This window comes from Bradysia coprophila, unplaced genomic scaffold (genome assembly GCF_014529535.1).
Source record: "Bradysia coprophila strain Holo2 unplaced genomic scaffold, BU_Bcop_v1 contig_22, whole genome shotgun sequence".
In the NCBI taxonomy this organism is placed as follows: domain Eukaryota; kingdom Metazoa; phylum Arthropoda; class Insecta; order Diptera; family Sciaridae; genus Bradysia; species Bradysia coprophila.
Window position 1 is genome coordinate 2,228 of NW_023503482.1, and position 17,207 is coordinate 19,434.

At 38.7% G+C, this 17,207-nt stretch overlaps 2 protein-coding genes across 2 annotated transcripts; both read right to left on the reverse strand.

Annotated features, from left to right (window-relative positions):
• Positions 1–729: 729 nt before the first annotated feature.
• LOC119075541 (dnaJ homolog subfamily B member 12-like) lies at positions 730–8,573 on the reverse strand. The gene is made up of 7 exons (XM_037182012.1): positions 8,375–8,573; positions 8,010–8,295; positions 4,297–4,465; positions 3,819–4,227; positions 3,633–3,748; positions 3,400–3,563; positions 730–1,123 (listed from the first exon to the last, which is right to left on the reverse strand). The coding sequence occupies exons 2-7, from the start codon at positions 8,140–8,142 to the stop codon at positions 1,011–1,013; spliced, it is 1,104 nt and encodes a 367-aa protein (XP_037037907.1). The 5' UTR covers positions 8,143–8,295; positions 8,375–8,573; the 3' UTR covers positions 730–1,010.
• A 4,972-nt stretch (positions 8,574–13,545) lies between these two features.
• Positions 13,546–14,390, reverse strand: LOC119075540 (glutathione S-transferase 1-1-like). The gene is made up of 4 exons (XM_037182011.1): positions 14,354–14,390; positions 14,170–14,317; positions 13,894–14,116; positions 13,546–13,806 (listed from the first exon to the last, which is right to left on the reverse strand). The coding sequence occupies exons 2-4, from the start codon at positions 14,262–14,264 to the stop codon at positions 13,561–13,563; spliced, it is 564 nt and encodes a 187-aa protein (XP_037037906.1). The 5' UTR covers positions 14,265–14,317; positions 14,354–14,390; the 3' UTR covers positions 13,546–13,560.
• Positions 14,391–17,207: the final 2,817 nt, after the last annotated feature.

Here is a 17,207-nt window from a genome sequence, read left to right on the forward strand (position 1 = left end):
TCATGTCGAAAATATCTTAAATCGATCGAAATATCCGTTGGAAAATAGGAAGTGCCAGAGGAATCATCTGTCATCCCAAAATTTAGGAACCAACCTTGGAACACCTAACTCATGTCGAAAATAACCCAAATCGATCGAAATATCCGTTGGAAAATAGGAAGTGCCAGAGGAATCTTCTGTCATCCTAAAATTTTTTAGGAACCAACCTTGGAACACCGAACTCATGTCGAAAATAACCCAAATCGATCGAAATATCCGTTGGAAGGTAGGAAGTGCCAGAGGAATCTTCTGTCATCCTAAAATTTAGGAACCAATCTTTGAACATCGCACTCATGTCGAAAGTAATACATTTGATGCTGCTTAGTAGTTCGTTCATTCGGAAACAACCTTGTGACAGTCCGAAAGTCATTCGTCTGGCTTTTCGAGAAGTGTAGTTGAATACCCTCGTCCTCGGCTTGGATATAAAAACTGAGCACTTCTCGAAAAGACTGCGCTATGAAGATTCTCTTACTTCATTCGTCGAAATTGGCTGCATAAAAGAGTACTATCGTGAACTTACTTTATTTTTCCTCTCGTTGTCGATAGCAAGTGGCCCCCGACTAGACGAAAAACAAGTGTGCTAGTCGCATAGTAAAATGTTTCGTTTGATCAATAAAACTGGGAACGGGCGTTTATCAACCAGCATATCATTGAAGACCGGGAATAATAACAACAACAACACCGCAACACTATTATTGAATCAACAAAAATTATATTTTTCATTATAACAATCCATCAAACTAACACATAAAAATGGCCCTACATAAGTTGCAGACAAAAATATTAATATTTTTACGCACCGTTCCGTTGTCGTCATTTCCAGTGCAGAAGAAATTGAATTTGATTTTCACGCACGCACAAATTTCATGCTGCTACGGCTGGTTTCCGTGTCGGTAGAGATGTGTGTGATGTGATGATGACGGAAAATGATCGATATGAAATTAGCAAATTGTGTGGAATTCGGGATTAGTCTAAATGTTTTGCATCTTCTGCAGTTGATCACATGATGGCGTCGTAACTTGTTGGGCTTTTCGATAAATTTCACGGTCTCCGAACGACCTGGCTCGAATGAACATTGACTCCTCTGTGAAGGAAAAGGAATTATTGTGAGGAATGACGGTTTGTTGATAATTCAGTTTCAGTTTTTTCAACAAAATAAAACGAAAAATCAGTCGACAGTGGGCTGTGATTAATGAAGAAATTTAGGGAGATTTGTTGGTATTAGGTGTCAATTTTTCGGGACTTTCCTTTAGGAAAACAATTTCCCTCAGTTTCTTAGACTTTCCTAGATTTTCGACAAAATACTTTTTGGAACGTTTAGGGAAAATCTAGTACGACCGGGCAAGCTAAGTAGTATCAATATTTTAGGGACTTTTTTTTGATTTTCCCCAAAACAATTTTTGGTAAATTTTGGAAAATGAGGGCAAGCCAAGCCGCATAAATTTTTTATAGACAATATTTTCACTCAATTTGATTTTCCCAGATTTTCTTAGATTTTACCCAAATAATTTTTGAGAAAAGGAAAATGAAGGCTAGCGACGGAGCATAGTGAAGGAGCATCAATTTTTTATGGATTTTTTTAGAAAAATATTTTCCATCAGTTTCCTGGTGTTTGCAACATTTTTCTTAGATTTTCCAAAATTTCCTTTGACTTTACCCAAAAAAAAAATTGGGAAATTTAGGAAGACTGTGGTCAAGCCAAGCATCAATTTTTTCAGTGACTTTTTTAGGAAAACCTTTTTAATCGGTTTCCTGGATTTTCCAAAAATTTTCTTTGATTTTCCACAAAACAATTTTCGGAAAATTTAGTGTGAAATCTAGAACCATGGTGGCAAGCGAAGACATCTTTTTTCGGACATCATTTTCTTAGATTTTCCAACATTTTTCTAGGTTCCTTTCACTAAAATAATTTTTGGTAAATTCAGTGAAAATTGAGGAAAATGGGGGGCAAGCCAAGCTGCATCAATTTTCAAGGATTTTTTTACGAAAACAATTTTCTTTAGATTTTCTAGATTTTCTTGGATTCACAAAACAATTTTCGGAAAATTTTGGGTGAATCTAGAACCATGGTGGCAAGCAAAGACGTCTTTTTTTCGGAAAACATTTTCTTAGATTTCCAACATTTTCCTAGGTTTTCGCCAAAATAATTTTTGGTAAATTTAGAGAAAACGTTTCATTAGATTTTCCCCAAAATATTTTTTGGGAAATTAAGCCGAAAATCTAAGAAATATTGGAAAATTTTACCTTCAAAATGGTCCCTGCAATTATTTGCAACCAATTTGTCTTCCCCATGTAAGCTCATTGAGATATACTACAGTTGTCGTCATTGGGTGCGACTAAGGCTAAAGATTCATGAGTCATGACCAAAAGTGGGCACAAAGGAAAAATGAAAAGATGGGTCAGAACGACCTCCTTTTGTGGTTCGTAGACTAACAAATTGTAGCGGAGGTTCTAAATGGTCTGATGAGGAATTGATACACGTTTAGAGACTTAGCGATTTAGCAATTCCACTGAGCATTTAGTATAGAATGTAAGTGAGATGTCGGTTCGACTGAGATTATTTAGCAAAATACACTGAGAGACTAATTGCTGCCTTTCTACCACATATTGTTCCGTGGCTTGGCAATTGTGACTGGACATTGGATTGTGAATTACAGATTTGAACGGACAATTGAAGTTCATGGATGAATCTATAATGAAGGGCCTCCATCACGAACCAGGGCCTATTAATTGCGAAATTTATGGAATTATGCATTCGTCAAATTTCGTTAAAATTCTCAAAAATTTCCGTTAAATTTTTCCGATTTAATAAAAATTTGCCAAATTCGTTAAATTTCACAAATATTCGAAACTGCCAGAGGTGAAGTAGGACTTTTTTAAATTTAACGAAACTTTGTTAAATTACGCAAGGTTTCGTTTATATTTCACTAATATTCGACACTGCCAGAGGTAAGGTAGGACTTCTTTAAATTTAACGAAATTTCGTTAAATTGCGCAAGGTTTCGTTAAGTTTGGCAAAATTTCGTTAAATTTTCCGATTTCGTTAAACTTTCCCAATTTCGTTAAATTTCACAAATATTCGACACTGCCAGAGGTTGAAGTAGGACTTCTTTAAATTTAACGAAATTTCGTTAAATTGCGCCAGGTTTCGATAAGTTAGGCAAAATTTCATTAAATTTTTCCGATTTCGGCACTGCCAGAGGCGAATCAGTACTTTTTTTAATTTAACGAAACTTTGTTAAATTACGCAAATCACACTAAATCCTGTGCCATTTTTCAAATATGAAATTCTCAGACACAGAACCCTCAAACAGACCCACAGAAACCCGAACCCGAAACAAGCCCATTCCCAACACTTACTGTAGTTCTTCTCACGATAGCAAGCATGCTTCAGATTGTTTATGTATTCCTCTTCCACCGACGCCTCCAATCGTCCCAGTGATCCTTGGTACTCCGAATGGAAATTGTCTTTGACGTAATACGATACTTTGTACGTGTTGGTCTTACGTTCAATCGAATATTTACTGCAAAAGAAACGGGAGGTGAAAATGTGAGCCGAACAAATCGATTGCGCCACAAAAACCACCACTTACTGACTAGGTTGCAGGCTATAAATCGGATCCGATATAAAAAACGATGACATCATCGACAGGCTGATCAACAGTAGAATGGGCAGAAGGTTGATCAATGCCGAATATCCTGACTGAGCCTGAAAACCGAAACGAAATTCGTTCAAACAAAATGCGCCAAAAAAAGCCGACGATCAATGTCAATCATACTTCGCCACGAGTCTGTTGCTGTTCAGCGCGATGGAAACGACGTTGTCGCATGAAAACGTTTTGCTGTTGCGGAAAGCCACCGCCGAAGAACATATTGAACAATTCCTCGGCCGTCACGTCCGATTCGAATCCTTGCGTGTAAGCGAAACCGGAACCATGATGTCGATGATGATGTTGCCGTCGCATGCCATTGTTAGCTTCGTCAGCACCGTACAAATCGTATGCCTTCCGTTTCTCCGGATCCGTTAACGTTGCAACGGCATTGCCGACGGCTTTGAAGGCTTCAGCTGCGCCCGGTGCATTGTTTTTGTCCGGATGCAGTTGCAATGCCAACTTTTTGTACGCTTTCTTTATCTCCGAATCGGTAGACTCTTTGGTAACACTCAGAATTTCGTAGTAATCCTTGCACCTGTAACACACACAGCCAACAATTCCATTTGAATGAACTATTTAAAAGGCGCCGGGGGTAGTGACTCACTTTTTGATCTTTTTCACAATTTCCACCTGTTCATTCGTAAAGTTTGGTTCGGGTTTTTCCGCTTTTGCGTTCGGTGACGTTGTTCGGCGCCTGAACGTTGTTGTTGGCGGAGTTGTCGGTTCGTCGGTAACATTTTCCTTGGAGGCTTTCAGAACCTTTTCCAGGATATCTACAGAGTACGCAACATTTCGGTTTTAACTGTTACATTTCGAGGGACTGTCACTTAACAAATTAGTCGAGGTACTTGTGTCGTGCGCCTTAAGTTCTTCAACTTTTTGTAAAATTTCTTCTGTTCTGGAGAGTATGGCTCATTACCGATATTTCATGGAAAAACTGTTTTGTAGAAGAATGGGTGTGAATGGAGTCAGTATGAGGGTTCCCACAGAAAATGTCCCGGAAAATTCATCAACTTTGAAACCATTTTCCCTGGCCGTTTCCTATTTTACCCATTTTTCATAAAAGTGACACCTCTTTCGAAAGCTGTGTTCGATCCATGTTTAGGAGTCTGAGATATGGTCTGGAAAAGTCATGGATGATCTTATAAGGATTTTTTAAGGTTTTTTCTAGTTTATAAGAGATACGTTGACTGTTCTAGACACTAGAAATTTCTTACGTTTTTTGGTCCTTCTTTCGGCCAACATTTGGACTCTTAACAAATTTGAAGTCCCCAGAGATCAGTTCCTAAAAATAAGTGACGTCTTCATGGTCCACTGTCTTCCCTATCCCAGAACTATAGAAATGCAGGGAATTTAGACGATTTCTCTGGTTTCTTACTGAATTCTGTCGATGGTTCAGGTAACAGCAGGTCAGTTCATAAGAGAAAACCAGGAGGGGAGCCACTTCTTCGTTCTAGACCCTAGACACTTCTTACGTTTTTGTTCATACTTTCGGTCCATGGTCCACTATCCTCCCCATCCTTGAACTATAGAAATGCTGGGAATTCAGACGATTTTGCTAACAGGCTAAAATTTGGAATTTTAACAAGATTGAAGTCCCCAGAGATCAGTTCCTAAAAATAAGTGACGTCTTCATGGTCCACTGTCTTCCCTATCCCAGAACTATAGAAATGCAGGGAATTCAGACGATTTCTCTGGTTTCTTACTGAATTCTGTCGATGGTTCAGGTAACAGCAGGTCAGTTCATAAGAGAAAACCAGGAGGGAAGCCACTTCTTCGTTCTAGACCCCAGACACTTCTTACGTTTTTGTTCATACTTTCGGTTAACAAATGAAATTTTAACAAGTTTGAAGTCACCAGAGGTCAGTTCCTAAAAATAGGTGACGTCTTCATGGTCCACTATCCTCCCCATCCTTGAACTATAGAAATGCTGGGAATTCAGACGATTTTGCTAACAGGCTAAAATTTGGAATTTTAACAAGATTGAAGTCCCCAGAGATCAGTTCCTAAAAATAAGTGACGTCTTCATGGTCCACTGTCTTCCCTATCCCAGAACTATAGAAATGCAGGGAATTCAGACGATTTCTCTGGTTTCTTACTGAATTCTGTCGATGGTTCAGGTAACAGCAGGTCAGTTCATAAGAGAAAACCAGGAGGGAAGCCACTTCTTCGTTCTAGACCCTAGACACTTCTTACGTTTTTGTTCATACTTTCGGTTAACAAACGAAATTTTAACAAGTTTGAAGTCACCAGAGGTCAGTTCCTAAAAATAGGTGACGTCTTCATGGTCCACTATCCTCCCCATCCTTGAACTATAGAAATGCTGGGAATTCAGACGATTTTGCTAACAGGCTAAAATTTGGAATTTTAACAAGATTGAAGTCCCCAGAGATCAGTTCCTAAAAATAAGTGACGTCTTCATGGTCCACTGTCTTCCCTATCCCAGAACTATAGAAATGCAGGGAATTCAGACGATTTCTCTGGTTTCTTACTGAATTCTGTCGATGGTTCAGGTAACAGCAGGTCAGTTCATAAGAGAAAACCAGGAGGGAAGCCACTTCTTCGATCTAGACCCTAGACACTTCTTACGTTTTTGTTCATACTTTCGGTTAACAAACGAAATTTTAACAAGTTTGAAGTCACCAGAGGTCAGTTCCTAAAAATAGGTGACGTCTTCATGGTCCACTATCCTCCCCATCCTTGAACTATAGAAATGCTGGGAATTCAGACGATTTTGCTAACAGGCTAAAATTTGGAATTTTAACAAGATTGAAGTCCCCAGAGATCAGTTCCTAAAAATAAGTGACGTCTTCATGGTCCACTGTCTTCCCTATCCCAGAACTATAGAAATGCAGGGAATTCAGACGATTTCTCTGGTTTCTTACTGAATTCTGTCGATGGTTCAGGTAACAGCAGGTCAGTTCATAAGAGAAAACCAGGAGGGAAGCCACTTCTTCGTTCTAGACCCCAGACACTTCTTACGTTTTTGTTCATACTTTCGGTTAACAAATGAAATTTTAACAAGTTTGAAGTCACCAGAGGTCAGTTCCTAAAAATAGGTGACGTCTTCATGGTCCACTATCCTCCCCATCCTTGAACTATAGAAATGCTGGGAATTCAGACGATTTTGCTAACAGGCTAAAATTTGGAATTTTAACAAGATTGAAGTCCCCAGAGATCAGTTCCTAAAAATAAGTGACGTCTTCATGGTCCACTGTCTTCCCTATCCCAGAACTATAGAAATGCAGGGAATTCAGACGATTTCTCTGGTTTCTTACTGAATTCTGTCGATGGTTCAGGTAACAGCAGGTCAGTTCATAAGAGAAAACCAGGAGGGAAGCCACTTCTTCGTTCTAGACCCTAGACACTTCTTACGTTTTTGTTCATACTTTCGGTTAACAAACGAAATTTTAACAAGTTTGAAGTCACCAGAGGTCAGTTCCTAAAAATAGGTGACGTCTTCATGGTCCACTATCCTCCCCATCCTTGAACTATAGAAATGCTGGGAATTCAGACGATTTTGCTAACAGGCTAAAATTTGGAATTTTAACAAGATTGAAGTCCCCAGAGATCAGTTCCTAAAAATAAGTGACGTCTTCATGGTCCACTGTCTTCCCTATCCCAGAACTATAGAAATGCAGGGAATTCAGACGATTTCTCTGGTTTCTTACTGAATTCTGTCGATGGTTCAGGTAACAGCAGGTCAGTTCATAAGAGAAAACCAGGAGGGAAGCCACTTCTTCGATCTAGACCCTAGACACTTCTTACGTTTTTGTTCATACTTTCGGTTAACAAACGAAATTTTAACAAGTTTGAAGTCACCAGAGGTCAGTTCCTAAAAATAGGTGACGTCTTCATGGTCCACTATCCTCCCCATCCTTGAACTATAGAAATGCTGGGAATTCAGACGATTTTGCTAACAGGCTAAAATTTGGAATTTTAACAAGATTGAAGTCCCCAGAGATCAGTTCCTAAAAATAAGTGACGGCTTCATGGTCCACTGTCTTCCTTATTTTAGAACTGTAGGACTGCAGCTGATTCAGACGATTTTTCTGGTTCCATCCTGGTTTTTTCTTATGAACGACCTGCTGTTACCGTAACCATTGACAGAATTCAGAAAGAAACCAGAAAAATCGTCTGAATTCCCTTCGATAGTTCTGGGATAGGAAAGACAGTGGACCATGGAACATAGAAAACTTTTAAAGAACTTAAGGCACACGGAATTACACAAGTGTCTGCACTAAATTGGTGAAATTTACCATCGAGAGTTGAAATTGTGTCTCGTGCAGTGCAGAATCGATCTTTTAATCAACTCACCCTTAGCTTTCTGCGTTGGATATAACGTTTCGGCCTTTTTCAGAAACTTTTCCGCTTTATCGAGTTTAGCTTCTCGCAGTGCATTCACTGCAATCTCTATGCACCGTTCGGCTTCGTCTCGATTTCCATCCATTGCAAAATAAACACGTCAATGGACTTCAGTTCAAGTGGTTGTGTTGGTCGTTCTATTGTGTTTTGCGATTCCCTGTCGCTATTTCGCATGCATGGAATGGATTAGCACACACAGAGCACCGTAATTGTGTATGATGAAACAGTGCAGGAAAAGCTTTAAAATGAATCGGAATAATTTAATTATTCATCATCGTCACTGTAAAAGTCAAGTCACCTCAGGTGATACTACTCACAGCACTTTTTCCGATGAATTTGCAGAAGTCGAAAACTACACAACTAGGGACTAGAAAGTTGCTTTGAATTTGCACAAGTGTTTCACCGAATAAACATGAAATTTGTTTGTCGCCACAATTTTTCGACAATTTTTTTTTCCGATTTCAATAGAAATTTCGCTGATATCAAAATAATATTGTTGACACTTCGAAACGCTAATGGTACGACACGATTGTGGTATGGTACACCAAATTTTAGAGACGTTCCACACAATATCATAGATGGCGTTGATGGCAAATGGTGACGATTTCAGAGTTAAGGCGCAAGAAAAAAATCTCAAACTTTTCGTCTGGAGACACACTGGCTGCATATACCTATTCACTCAGTTCCCAGTAGAACATTTTTAAAAGGTCATTCAAGCAGAAGCTACAAGATATAGGCACTTATAAATCCTCCCAAGAGAACGAAACGGAAGTGAATACAAAATCTTAAGGTTCTGAAAGAACAGGTTAAGACCAAGGTAAATAAACATACTGAAGGTAACGCAAATCAGCAAGAAAACACGGACCCCTACTTTCGGGTGAATGTAATTTTTGTAATGTTGGACACATGTAATTCACTTTATCTGTCTAGAACGATAATCTCGAGCTTATCCCTCTAGGGAGTTTTTGTTTATCTCGATATATCTGTTCTCGACAGATAAAATATGATATGCACCTATTGCCAGACTGTTATTTTGACGTGTAGGCATTATGACCCACGCCTTCGGCTAGGGCAATAATGTCCTACACGTCAAAATACCAATCTTGACAACAGGTGCATAATATATATTGTTATGTTGTGGCACACAAAGTATGTAAACATACTAAAGGTGACGCAAACCCTCAGGGAATAGCAAGAAATACGGACCCCAAGTTTCGGGTGAATGTAAAATTTGTCATGTTGCAACCGTGGCATTTAACATAATAATGTTGTTGGAACTGCGTTGTTTAGTATTGAGTTTTGCATGTGCTGCAACATAACAACGTGAATTGTGTCCAACATTACAAAAATTTTATTCACCCGAAAGTAGGGGTCCGTGTGTTCTTGCGGATTTGCGTTACCTTTAGTATGTTTATTTACCTTGGTTAAGACACTCAAACACATTGAATTCGTTTGCGTCAAGTTGCAGGTAGTGATAAGACAAATTCGATTCCACATAACAATACTCTCTCTAGCATACAAACTCTTAGCTATCTGTGTCAAATTCGCTATTCTACATTTTGACTTACTACGCTGTAATTTACATGTAAATTCCAAAGGCTACTTGAAACTTTCACCACCTCAATAAAAGTAAGTTGTTTGCTAGAGAGAGTATTCAGAGTATTGCATATAATGTTAGCTGTTGCATCTGCTGTTGTACAAAAAAAATATGGCAAAATTGAATTCACCTGAAAGTCGGTGTCCGTATCTATGCATCACCTACAGTGGTAATATACTTTGAAGACACCTACGAAGACGGGTGGCATCAACACAATACATATTAAGGGTAAACCATTGTGGTTCGTAAAGTTCGTAAGCATGGCAATTTCGCAAACTTTTGACATTTCTTCCATATATTTTATGTCAAAAGTGTACGAAATGGCCATACTCACCAATGCTGTAAAGTTTGGGGATGTCACGCAGATACAGATACGCTGGTGACGTGACACACCACAGCTGACGATAAAATGGCGGATTTCATACAAAAATTCATCTAATTTGACGATTCTCGTCGACGTGACGATGTGGTGAATGATTTGGCGACTAAAATCTTCAGAAGTGGTGTGTTCCCGCGTATTTAATAAAATGGCGATCCGTGTGACCTCACCAGCCTTCTGCCTTTACAGCCTTCTTCTTCACGAACTTTACGAGCCATACTGGTTTACCCCTATTGTATGAAAAGTTCAAGGTTATAAAAGAACAAGTTAAGACATTCACGACCACCGCCTTCGTGGCCACTTAGAAATGTCTTATCAAGTTCATTCCTTGTAAAATATTTTCCCGTGAAGAATCGCCAACAAAAAAAAAATGCCAAGAAAAATCGCCAGAGTGTGACGGAACGCCGAGAGATGCAAAGAATGGTAAAGACAAATTTGTGGCGTTTCTTCACGCTTTGGCGTTTTTAGCCCCGTACGAAGTACTGGGGCTTATAAGATTAATATGCCGTTTGTAACACGTCGAATTGGAAGCAGACAGTCAGGGCAAAGCATTTGGTTATGTTCATAGATGACGAATCCGCAATAAAAAAAATGTCAAAATTCTTTTTTTCCCCGATTGGTATCGACAAAAGTAAGGTCAAGTTCGAAAATGGGCATGGTAGGGTCGGCCCTCCAGAGCTAGGGCCCTATAGGTGTTTTTCAGTCTTTCGACGATATCTTCCGAAATACGCACTTAATAGCTGCTTGTGATATATCAAATGAAAGGTATTGACGAGTAGAACAAAGTTGCTGAACATTGTTTTTGGGTAAGATGCAACGTGGGCTTGTTGGGAGGGCTCAAAGGTCGTTCCTCGGCCCTAAGTGTTTTTTGCACATAAATCGAGTAAATCTCATCCGATTTTGCTAGATTTAGTTTTTTATGGAAGGTAATTGAACACTGAAAAGAACGTGGCGAAAAAAGTTTCAAATTTGGGCCCTTGGACTAAGGCCGCTACTCGGCCCTAAGTGTTTTTTGCACATAAATCGAGTAATCTCATCCGATTTTGCTAGATTTAGTTTTTTATGGAAGGTAATTGAACACTGAAAAGAACGTGGCGAAAAAAGTTTCAAATTTGGGCCCTTGGACTAAGGCCGCTACTTCGGCCCTAAGTGTTTTTTGCACATAAATCGAGTAAATCTCATCCGATTTTGCTAGATTTAGTTTTTTATGGAAGGTAATTGAACACTGAAAAGAACGTGGCGAAAAAAGTTTCAAATTTGGGCCCTTGGACTAAGGCCGCTACTCGGCCCTAAGTGTTTTTTGCACATAAATCGAGTAAATCTCATCCGATTTTGCTAAGATTTAGTTTTTTATGGAAGGTAATTGAACACTGAAAAGAAACGTGGCGAAAAAAGTTTCAAATTTGGGCCCTTGGACTAAGGCCGCTACTCGGCCCTAAGTGTTTTTTGCACATAAATCGAGTAAATCTCATCCGATTTTGCTAGATTTAGTTTTTTATGGAAGGTAATTGAACACTGAAAAGAACGTGGCGAAAAAAGTTTCAAATTTGGGCCCTTGGACTAAGGCCGCTACTCGGCCCTAAGTGTTTTTTGCACATAAATCGAGTAAATCTCATCCGATTTTGCTAGATTTAGTTTTTTATGGAAGGTAATTGAACACTGAAAAGAACGTGGCGAAAAAAAGTTTCAAATTTGGGCCTTGGACTAAGGCCGCTACTCGGCCCTAAGTGTTTTTTGCACATAAATCGAGTAAATCTCATCCGATTTTGCTAGATTTAGTTTTTTATGGAAGGTAATTGAACACTGAAAAGAACGTGGCGAAAAAAGTTTCAAATTTGGCCCTTGGACTAAGGCCGCTACTCGGCCCTAAGTGTTTTTTTGCACATAAATCGAGTAAATCTCATCCGATTTTGCTAGATTTAGTTTTTTATGGAAGGTAATTGAACACTGAAAAGAACGTGGCGAAAAAAGTTTCAAATTTGGGCCCTTGGACTAAGGCCGCTACTCGGCCCTAAGTGTTTTTTTGCACATAAATCGAGTAAATCTCAACCGATTTTGCTAGTTTTTTGTTTCATTTGAGAGGTAATTGAATACCCAATGGAAAGTTGGCAAAAAATTTTGGGTTTCTAAAATAATGTCGTAAATTGTTGGTTTTATTTGAAAGGTACTTCGTACGGGCTTTCGTAATTGCGCTATGCGCAATTTTAAAATGAACAGTTTGAGTAAATTTGACCATGCCCAACTTGACTTGCATTTTGGTAACAGACGCATTAGAGGGTTGTAGACGTATTAGGGTTCCGGGCTTATTAGGGCTACGGACGTATTATGGTTGCGGACGAAATAGGATTACGGGTTGTACGGGGCTAAGTCGCAGCAAACGCTCCGACTGTTCTGATGCCTTGTTTCTTAGCGTTTTTTGTTCGATCATGTGGAACTTATCGTTTTACGAAAGTTAGCGCAAAGGCGTTATGTTCGATGCCGATGCCAGTGAATCTATCCTATTACAAAGGTATGACGAAAAGCTCGTCGAGGGTAATTCACGCCGTAAGTGCGATGACAATTCAAAAAGGAATGTGAGAAAGTCTTTTTTAATGCAGCCAAGAATGCAGGATTAAATCTTCCCAATTTGTTCAGTTTTTTGTGTAGCCGTGTGGCCTACCTGGCCTACACTTTCTTTTTATTGATAAAAATTGTAATTAAGGAATGTGATGCTTCCATTTCTAGCTGAAAATATCATGGAACATAAATAAAGTCTAAAAATGACAGCCCGACTTGCTGTGAAATGCCAACAACAAACCAAATAATATTCTGTTTCTTACAATGTAAGACTGTTACATGTACTCCTACGTATATCATACTACGGCTAAAACGTACATAGCGACTATAAGACCAATGGTTCACTCCTCTGTACATTTAACGTCTCATCCGTATTCATTTTGCTTATGATTCGCTAGACTTATGCATGTATAAGGGTATGACTAGCCACTTGTGGTTAGTTGTTTCATTGCCACTGTCGCCATGGCCTGATGAGATGTTGGCAAAAATAATTCTTTAAAACTTTTGAGGAATTATGAAATTGCATTGCACTGTCGTCTCTCAGATCGAAACATTGGCAGACACCATGTCGCTAATTCTTATCCGTACGTCTACTACAAAGAATGTCAGTGTGAGATGGGACAATGCTTAAGTTCGTTTCGGCGATAATTTCGAGAGGGAAGCTACGAATTCCTCTACGAGCACAGAGGCTTCGAGTGATAGTTTCATTTTAAGAGATATTTTTATTAACTTGTTTCATTCACCGCTCTAAAAATACTGAAAAACTTTGTTCGATTGTGATGAGACCGGAACTGTGGCATCATCTATCGTCTTTGTTATTATTCCGCCCCGGTTGCATTTGTAATGTCGACGAGCTGATCATTTTTTATTTTGAGCCTTCTTGTTCCTTTCCAAGCACGAATTGAAAGCGGATATATGGAAATCGGCACCTTTTGCATAAATTCATTAGGAAGGATGCTCCCTCATCCGCTCTAACCATCCATCGTGTTTTTCCACCGTTCCGGATCACATGGGATAAGTCTTGTGGCTGATTCGAGAAGACTCCACAAAAACAGATCTGGAAGTGTCAACGAGTCGCCAGCGATAAACTTGGTCTCGCTCAAGAACGTTTCGATAGTTTTGAAAATTCGATCAAATTTCTTGACCACGTCCTGATTGATTTCAGTAGAAGAACCAAAAATGACTGGGAAAATGATAAGAGTTCCAGTTTGGAAGACCTTCGCAATTAAAAGATAAAATTAATCATCACCCAGCATGACCAGCATGACTGGACTAAAATTGAAATTATTTCGTTAACACTCAACTGTTCCCGCAATATAAAATAGTTTTTCGTTAACTTTTGCTCGTTTTACCGGATCCTTCGGATACAACGAATCATCGTTGGCATATTTGTCGACAAGATAGATAGAAATTGCACTCGAATCGGAAATCATCAGATCTCCGTCGAGTAGTGCGGGCACAGTTCCAGCTGGATTGATCGCCAAATATTCTGGCTTGAATTGTTCACCTTCCCCTAAATTTACTGACCTGAATGGTCAAAATTATCGTTAAGAATAACTCTTGTGAAAATGAAAATTTACTTCAAATCAACGTCCAGCCCCAAATGCGATGCTGTCACAACAGCAAATCTTGCCGGTGGACTTGCAATGTTATAGAAGAGGGTCAACTTGCTCATGACGATGAATGTTCGTATCGTTCAAACACTCGGAGGAGACTAAATTTTTTAAAAACGACGGAAAAACGAGACGATAATTTTAATCTGCACGGCTAAAAACCCAAAATTCTTATTATAATATTAAGTATGTTTACAACAAGTGTCTTTTGGCGTGTTTTAGAAACATCACTTCGCGACAGCGAAGTCTGTCAATCAACAAGTGTCAATTGTCAATTTTGGGAGCGCGAAAAATTTGAATTTTCTTTAATATTTTCTCTAAAATAAGGATTTTCTGCCGTGTACTATGGAAGAGCTTTCGACAGCTTTGAGCTTCCATTGTATGCCACCGAAATATTCCACTTTCCCAATGGAATCCAAAAGAACCTAAAAGCTTTCGAAAGCTCTCCAGAGCACACAATCAATGCAATACGGTGTTTTGGCTTAGAACGTCCCGTGTCTTGCTGAGTTGGAAAAACTGTGCTAAATTTCATTCCTGAACAATAGAAGAGTTTTTCGTTGAATTTGGATCGCTTCCAAGAAGCCAAAATAATGCGTAAAATTGTTGGCTGATTCCAGTTGACATTTTTTTTTAGAAAGCTCTGGGTCCATATTACGTTTTACGATTTCCATGTCGTTCCTATATGTCCAATAAAGGTAAAACAATGAGGACATTTCAAGAATGCGATAGATTTTTTGATGCGATAAATTGTTCAGTTTGCAATGAAACAAGTGCGATTTTAAGAAGGAATCTATTCCAACGAGTATAGGTAAATCTGTAACTTAACTATCATGTCCGGAGCGATAGCGGGGTGTCGGGGAATCTCGCACACGCGATCATAGTATGCGTCCTTTTACGACATGTAACGAAAAGTCACGACTGTGCGAGATTCACCACTTAGAGGTGAATCTCGCACACCATGAATTTGTGTGGTGTGTGAGATTACCCTACCCCGATAGCGAAGGACTTGACGCATTCTAACTTCCAAAAAAAGAACGAAGAATTTTTTTGAGACGCGGCAACTATATATAGGCGAGAATTTAAGTTTCTTTCCTTTGGCCTGTATCACCACAAATCCTATTCTATCTTATTCGCGCTTCAAATACGAACAAAACGAGCTATCACTCGACTATGTAGCTTTAAAATTGCCGGAGATACATCGTTTTGAAATTGGTCCCTTTTCATACAAAATACACCAAATTGACTTTTCCCAAACAATCAAAATCTTTCAACTTACTCTGTATGTTTCTATCTATCTATCTGTCTATCTATCTATCGACGGACGATCTCGGAAACTCCAATCTCCATGAAATTTTGCAGGAACCTCAGGGTGGGCATAAAAATGAAAATGTGATACGCCATTACCCCAGGAAAAACCATAATTTTGTTTTATTGGCCTCGAAGTGGTTTCTGAGTGTGGTTTTCGAGGGTCGAGTGTTGAAACCTACAGAGGCGTGCGACCCATCAAATGAAAGGTATTCGTAACACGATTCGAACAAAAAAAAAATTAAAAAATCGGGGCAGATTCGTTTGAGCTTAGAGTGATTAGAGTGACCAAATTTTGAGCTACCTCGAGCGTAGGATGAAAGGACTAATATTTTTTTGGGTTATGAAAGATAGAGAATTACTTTTTTCGGCAAAGTCTCAGAGTTTTACGAGTAGAACAGAGGGGCATATGTGACAAATGTCGAAAGTTGGAAATGGGTGTGTCAATTGGGGTTTTAGAGATATTTCTTGAATGGTGGCAGATAGAGAATTACTTTCTTCGTCAAATTTCGATTTTCATCAAATTTTCGAATTTCGTCAAATTTTCAAATTTCGTCAAATTTTCGATTTTCGTCAAATTTTCGATTTTCGTCAAATTTTCGATTTTCGTCAAATTTTCGAATTTCGTCAAATTTCGAATTTCGTCAAATTTTCGAATTTCGTCAAATTTTCGGATTTCGTTAAATTTTCGATTTTCGTTAAATTTCGTCAAATTTTCGAATTTCTGTTATAAACTGTTATAAAAAGCAGTGTTCTAAAACTTCTAAAACGACTGATATCCCAACAAAAATCTCTTCGAGAAAAGTGTGACGCAGTCTTTGAAGTACAATTCTAAAATGAATGATATCGCTAGAGTTGACGCTTTCAGCTTCGTTACGCAAAAATTAAATTTTACACCCAATTTTTAGTTCAAACAAGCTGGCTTAGTTTTTCTCATCATCTGCCAAATAATTTTTACCAAAAAAAAATTTGACTGGAAACAACCAAAATTTTTACCAAAAAAATCTGCGTCGCATGTGGCAGATAAATTTTCTTGCTGGTCTCTTCCTGAACATTTGCCACTTTGCGACGCAGATTTTTTTGGTAAAATTTTGGTTGTTTCCAGTCAAATTTTTTTTGGTAAAAAATTATTTGGCAGGTGATGAGGAAAACTAAGCCATCTCGCTTGAACTAATTTGGCGCACAATTTAATTTTTGCGTAACGAAGCTGAAAGCGTCAACTCTAGCGATATCATTCATTTTAGAAATTGTACTTCAAAGACTGCGTCACACTTTTCTCGAATAGATTTTTGTTGGGATCTAGAAAATTAAGTCAAATGTAATAGATTATGGTTTCATTTCTAGTGCATTTCGTCATTAAATTGCTGATTCACTAGTTCATCGATATTTTTACCAGAGTGACATTATTTCACCTGAAAATAGAGTGCAGAGAATGAAGTACTGTGGCGCCTCTACAGGCCAACTGACGTTTCCCATGGACCGTTGACAGATTTTATTTAAAATAGAAACTTTATATTCAATACCCTCTCTAGCAACCCAAACTCTCACTCTCTGTCGGTGGAAGTTTTACGCTAATGTAATACGAAATTCGTTATACCTCCCGGAAAGAAAACATAATTTCCATCATCGATTGTATATGTCCTCTGTGGACTGTGTGTATGCCTAGACTCAACGTTCGACTGAATTTTAAGTTTGGGCGA